The following is a 6,679-nucleotide window of genomic DNA, read 5'->3' as shown; positions in this document are numbered from 1 at the left end:
GTTGGTATTAGTACTGTTACTACTGTACTGTAGGTATCAGTACTGTTTCTACTGTATTGTAGGTATTAGTACTGTTGCTACTGTACTGCAGGTATTAGTACTGTTGGTATTAGTACTGTTACTACTGTATTGTAGGTATCAGTACTGTTTCTACTGTATTGTAGGTATTAGTACTGTTGCTACTGTACTGCAGGTATTAGTACTGTTGGTATTAGTACTGTTGCTACTGTATTGTAGGTATTAGTACTGTTGCTACTGTACTGTAGGTATCAGTACTGTTGCTACTGTATTGTAGGTATCAGTACTGTTACTACTGTACTGCAGGTATCAGTACTGTTACTACTGTACTGCAGGTATCAGTACTGTTGCTACTGTATTGTAGGTATTAGTACTGTTGCTACTGTACTGCAGGTATTAGTACTGTTGGTATTAGTACTGTTACTACTGTACTGTAGGTATCAGTACTGTTTCTACTGTATTGTAGGTATTAGTACTGTTGCTACTGTACTGTAGGTATCAGTACTGTTTCTACTGTATTGTAGGTATTAGTACTGTTACTACTGTACTGTAGGTATCAGTACTGTTTCTACTGTATTGTAGGTATCAGTACTGTTGCTACTGTATTGTAGGTATTAGTACTGTTGCTACTGTACTGCAGGTATCAGTACTGTTTCTACTCTTTGAAGGATACGTTGCATTTCCTTTATTCGTGATGCATTTGTGTAACTCTGTAAAACTGAACGCTTCAGGGTAGAACTTCTACCTGCTTCTCTTTTATCTCTGTCTGTGGAGAACTCTGCAGACTGCATCTGCAAACACACAAAGAAAATCATTTTACATTTGATATTAAACATTTCAACAAAATGTGTTTTTTATGCTCCCTAGAAATAGAAGTATTTAGATTTAATATATGTAATCTCCATCTGCGGCAGAAACACACAGAATACTAGATAATCAAACATTGAATTTACATGTCAAGCACCATGACATCGTCTTTATCACATCAACAGATATACCAACTCGTATATACTGATGTATGTTTACTGACAATACATAGAAAACCTGTATTCCTGTGTTCACTGTCCAACCGGATCAGAACACCATCAGCTCTCAGTGGATCATCGCTACGTCGTGTGTTCTAACTCCTGTTGTAATTTAACTTGATCAGAACCACATCGGTGGTGAAGGTGAAGCTGCAGCAGCTCTCATCACTTACTCTGGTCAGAGCCGGGCCGGAGTGTGAAGGAGACTTTGATGCACCAGCTGACAAACCTGCAGACAAACAAAAGAAAGTGTTGAGATCAGATTCATCCCGAACACAAAGACGCCGCCGACAGAAGAGTCTTACTGGTGTGCATGTGCGATCTGTCCGGCAGCGACTGCGTCTTCCTCCGACAGTGACCGGCCTTCTCTTTCTCCTCCTTCAGGATGAGGCGACCCAGGTTGGACTTGATCTGATCTCACCACGAACACAGAAAGCATCAGTTACTTCTGTTTGTGTCTGTTTGTGTGTTGCTCTGATGTGTAACTAAAGAACCTTTTCTAGAGCTTGTTCCTGCAGGATCTCAGCTTCTCCTGTCAGGTCTTCAAACTCGTCTTCCTCCTGCAGCTCCTTCTTCTTCCTCCACTCGATCTCTAATAGAGTTCAAGCTCAAAGTTAGGTCGAGCTACAGACACAGTCTGTCACTTAGCATCTCATTATCTTCAGAGCTATCAGGGTTTAAAAGCTGATCCCTGAGATCATATCACACGCACCTGAGGAGAGGAGCTAATACCACGGGAACAACATAGTAATTCAAACCAACTCATAAAAATACAGCTAAAATAACTCCTTGCTCACCATTGCTGTTGTGTATCGCCCACCAGGCCCTCTTCGTGAGTTCCTGGAGGAGCTCGACTCATTAGTCTCGCACTTCCATGACGATGGCTCAGCACTCATCCTGCTCGGCGACTTCAACATCCAGACTGATAAATTAGAACCTCTTCTTTCCTTCCTCTCGTCCTTTGACCTTTACCCCTCCTCTTCTCCTCCTACCCACAAGGCCGGCAACCAGCTGGATCTCATCTTCACTAGACACTGTTCTACTGCTAACCTCTCCGTCACTCCCCTCCAGCTCTGACCACTATTTCATGTCCTACTCCCTCTCCCTCTCCTCTCTCCTTACTTCCTCCACCTACCCACATGGTTTCTACCCGTAGTCATCTTCGATCCCTCTCCCCCGCTGATCTTTCCTCTTCTGTTACCTCTGCTCTCCCTGACCCTGAATCCTTCTCTCTCCTATCCCCTGATAATGCTACTGATCTTCTCCTCTCCACCCTTTCCTCTTCTCTGGACAACCTCTGTCCCTTCACTTCCAGGACAGGACGGCCAACTCCACCTGCCCCGTGGTTGTCTGACTCAGTGCCTACTGACAGACGGAGCCTAAGAGAGGCTGAGCGTAAATGGAGAAAAGGCAAACTCCCTGGGGACCTTCTTAACTTCCAAGCTCTTCTTTCCACTTGTTCCACCACTCTATCTACTGCTAAAGCCGAGTTCTTCCGCTCCAAAATCCTAACCTCTGCTTCCAATCCTAAAAAACCTTCTCTTCACTCCTCCAACCCCCTCCTCCTACTTCCTCCCTTCTCCCTGATGATTTCGCCAACTTCTTTGACAAGAAGGTAAATGATATCAGATCCTCCTTCTCTCAGCCCCCCTCTCCCTGTCCATCCTCTCCCTCTCTACCCTCTCCAGCTCTTCCCCCACAGCTCCCCCTCCCCTCTCCATGCCCCATCTTACCCTATCTGGCTCCCCTCTCCCCTAACGAGGTCCTCAACCTTGTTACATCTAACCACGTGCTCCCTTGACCCGATCCCCTCCCCTCTTCTTCAGTCTATTGCGACTGAGCTCCTTCCTTTCCTCACCCACCTCATCAACACATCTCTTGTTTCAGGATGCTTTCCCACGGCTTTCAAGACTGCCAGAGTCACCCCCCTTCTGATGAAACCATCACTTGACCCCTCTGATGTCAAGAACTTCAGACCGGTTTCTCTTCTACCCTTTCTTTCCAACACTTGAACGTGCTGTCTCTACTTAACTGTCTTCCGATCTCCACCAGAACAGCCTCTTGGACCCCCACCAGTCCGGGTTCAAAGTGGGTCACTCGACAGACACGCAGCGAGAGTGAACTCTCTCCTCTGTCCTGATTCTCCTGGACCTGTCTGCAGTGTTTGACACTGTGAACCACCAGATCCTCCTCTCCACCCTCGAGGGGATGGGCGTCTCAGGCTCTGCACTCTCCCTGTTTGCATCCTACTTGACAGGTCGATCCTACCAGGTGACATGGAGGGGGGCCGTGTTGGGGGTTCCACAAGGTTCAGTCCTGGGCCCCCTTCTCTTCTCGCTCTACACAATATCTCTGGGTTCTGTTATTCGCTTGCATTACTTCTCTTAGTAATGCGACACCGAGACCTGTCCATCACCATTGACGATACCGTGGTGACGCCAACTCGGACTGCAGGGAACCTGGGTGTGACCCTGGATGACCAACTGTCATTCTCAGCACGAATTTCATCGGTTACACGCTCCTGCAGATTCCTGCTCTACAACATCAGGAGGATTCGCCCCTTCCTCACTGAAGAGACGGCGCAGGTGCTCATCCAGGCTCTTGTCATCTCCCGTCTGGACTACTGTAACTCTCTACTTGCCGGAGCCCCGGCGTCGGCCATCAGACCTCTGGAGCTTGTCCAGAAAACTGCAGCTCGCCTGGTGTTCAATCGCCCCAAGTTCTCCCACACAACGTCCCTTCTCCGTTCTCTACACTGGCTCCCTGTAAGAGCTCGCATCCAGTTTAAGACTCTGGTGCTAGCCTACAGGGCAGTGAAAGGAACAGCTCCTTCCTATCTCCAGGCCATGGTCAAGCCCTACACCCCCGCCCGACCACTTCGCTCTGCTACCTCGGAGCGACTGGTTGCCCCGTCGCTCAGAGGTCCCTGCGGCCGATCGACCCGGTCACGGATGTTTTCTGTCCTGGCCCCACAGTGGTGGAATGAACTCCCCACTGACGTCAGGACAGCAGAGTCACTGCCCATCTTTCATCAGGCTGAAGACTCACCTCTTCAAGAAGGCCTACCCTGAGCCTTCCACTTATTGTATTCATACTAGTTTGTTTCTGTACTTCTGCTCTGGTTTATGCTCTTAGATGCTTGTTTAAAGGAGATGCACTCATGACTTCTGGTGACTAGTAGTTCTCTTGAATATGTTGAATACACTTATTGTAAGTCGCTTTGGATAAAAGCGTCTGCTAAATGACTGTAATGTAATGTAAAGACTAAACCACAAGTGGAGTTTGGGTTTAAGACATTTAGTTACAACAAAGGTTTAAACCTGTTTTAAACTTAAACTGCAGATAGGTTGTGTGTGTGTGTGTGTGTGTGTGTTACCCATGGCAGCCAGTGAGGGGGGGCAGGGCCAATACTCGGTCTCTATCTTGGACGGCAGGTTTGGATCTGGAGGCTGAGCAGCTGGAAACTTTGCTGACTGAATGACGCCTTCGACATGTTTGTTAACCTCTGAAGAAACAAGGAGAGTATAAACACGAAGAAGAGTGACAGCAGAAACAGTGATGAAGATGAAGAGCTCACCATGTTTGTAGATGGGAGGTTTCCTGTAGATATTTGCTCCGTTATCTAAAAACATAGTTCTCACAGTTCAGACTCAGTTTCAGAGTATTAAAAAGTATTAATACATAAAAAGATTAAATTAGATTTTCTCTGTGTGTGTGTGTGTGTGTGTGACTGTGTGTGAGAGAGAGAGAGACCTGGTCTGTGGAAGTGCTGCTGGCTTCCACTGATCTTGCGTCCACCCTGCAGAGTCAGCGTTGATCCTCCAGGTGAGCCGCTGTCACTCTCTGCTCTGCGTTCCTTCACCTGGAGATGAAACACAAACAGATCATTTTTATCTGAACTTTATTAGATCAACAGATTCGAGCATCACTTTGGTTGAAAAAATCTTTGACCTTTCAAAGTAAAATCCTGATGATGAAGAACAACATGACAGAAACAGAGACGCTTTGTCCTCAGAGAACAACCAGAGACTTTAAATGTCTCATTTTGAACAAAGACGTGATTTAAACTGAAGACGAGGGTCAAGGATCATCATCATCATCAGCAGCAGATGAAGGCTGTGAGATGGAGGCAGCAGGTCTTACCTCAGGAGACATGGTAGGAGACGAGGCAGGAGGAGATAGAGACCGCTGCAGACCAGAGAGACACAATGAGAGCCAAAGAGACACAATGAGAGACTGAGACACAATGACAGACAATGAGACACAATGAGACACATTAACACTCAAACTGAGAGGAAGGTTCATGTTTTCAGGTTGAATGAAACAAACTTAACATAAAGTAACTTAATGATTATTATTATATCATTAATAATATTAATATTGTTTTTGTTATTATTATTACTCATATGTTAGTTCACACTCTGACCTGTTTGTGTTTTCAGGGAAGACAAAATAATAATGGAGAGATGTCACCTGCTGAACGTGTCTACAGGTGTTTCAGGTGAGAAGATTCCAGACTATTCAGTTTAGTGTGTGTGTGTGTGTGTGTGTTTGTGTGTGACAACGTGTGTGTACTTGTCTGCGGGGCGGGTCGAGGGGGGAGAAGGTGAGGTGTGGTTGGTAGGTCATCAGGTCGGGTCTCTCCACCTGAAGGATAGCTTTATCTCTGGGCAGAGCTGCCAGGTCTCTGTAGCCGACCACCTGGTCGTTCACTCGCGCCTGGACGCAGCACACACGCACACACACAGGGAACAGATGTTTGAGGTGTGTGTCATGTGTGTTTCAGGTTTGTTTCAGGTGTTTGTTTTAGTTGTGTTCAGGTGTGTTTCATGTGTTTGTTTGAGGTGTGTTTCATGTGTTTGTTTGAGGTGTGTTTCAGGTGTTTGTTTGAGGTGTGTTTCAGGTGTTTGTTTGAGGTGTGTTTCAGGTGTTTGTTTGAGTTGTGTTTCATGTGTTTGTTTGAGGTGTGTTTCAGGTGTTTGTTTGAGGTGTGTTTCATGTGTTTGTTTGAGGTGTGTTTCAGGTGTTTGTTTCAGTTGTGTTTCAGGTGTTTGTTTTAGTTGTGTTTCAGGTGTTTGTTTTAGTTGTGTTTCAGGTGTTTGTTTTAGTTGTGTTTCAGGTGTTTGTTTCAGTTGTGTTTCAGGTGTTTGTTTTAGTTGTGTTTCAGTTGTTTTTCAGGTGTTTGTTTCAGTTGTGTTTCAGGTGTTTGTTTTAGTTGTGTTTCAGGTGTTTGTTTTCATTGTGTTTCAGGTGTTTGTTTTAGTTGTGTTTCAGGTGTTTGATTGAGGTGTGTTGCAGGTGTTTGTTTGAGGTGTGTTTCAGTTGTGTTTCAGGTGTTTGTTTTAGTTGTGTTTAAGGTGTGTGTTTCAGGTGTTTGTGGTGTGTTTTTCAGGTGTTTGTTTTCGTTGTGTTTCAGGTGTTTGTTTTCGTTTTGTTTCAGGTGTGTGTCAGCTGTGTTTCCAGTGTGTTTCAGGTGTTTGTTTTAGTTGTGTTTCAGGTGTGTTTCAGTTATTTGTTTTAGTTGTGTTTCAGGTGTGTTTCAGGTGTTTGTTTTCGTTGTGTTTCAGGTGTTTGTTTTAGTTGTGTTTCAGTTGTGTTTCAGGTGTTTGTTTTAGTTGTGTTTCAGGTGTTTGTTT

The 6,679-nt window shown here is 45.4% G+C and overlaps 1 protein-coding gene across 1 annotated transcript in view; it reads right to left on the bottom strand.

Annotated features, from left to right (window-relative positions):
* Positions 1–6: 6 nt before the first annotated feature.
* The window catches only part of LOC116378019 (dematin-like), an 8,362-nt gene continuing 1,689 nt past the window's right edge, over positions 7–6,679 (bottom strand). The window contains exons 3-11 of the mRNA XM_031839815.1: positions 5,619–5,762; positions 5,187–5,231; positions 4,797–4,905; positions 4,621–4,665; positions 4,420–4,548; positions 1,538–1,635; positions 1,349–1,454; positions 1,217–1,272; positions 7–809 (exon numbers count right to left, since the gene is read on the bottom strand). Of these exons, the coding sequence (XP_031695675.1) occupies positions 645–809; positions 1,217–1,272; positions 1,349–1,454; positions 1,538–1,635; positions 4,420–4,548; positions 4,621–4,665; positions 4,797–4,905; positions 5,187–5,231; positions 5,619–5,762 (897 nt within the window). The 3' untranslated portion in view covers positions 7–644. The remainder of the gene's footprint in view (positions 810–1,216; positions 1,273–1,348; positions 1,455–1,537; positions 1,636–4,419; positions 4,549–4,620; positions 4,666–4,796; positions 4,906–5,186; positions 5,232–5,618; positions 5,763–6,679) is intronic.

Source organism: Anarrhichthys ocellatus, unplaced genomic scaffold (assembly GCF_004355925.1).
Source record: "Anarrhichthys ocellatus isolate YVR2014 unplaced genomic scaffold, GSC_Weel_1.0 scaffold1971, whole genome shotgun sequence".
Classification (NCBI taxonomy): domain Eukaryota; kingdom Metazoa; phylum Chordata; class Actinopteri; order Perciformes; family Anarhichadidae; genus Anarrhichthys; species Anarrhichthys ocellatus.
The sequence above is the reverse complement of the archived record's forward strand: the minus strand, read 5'-3'. Positions and strand labels throughout refer to the sequence as shown.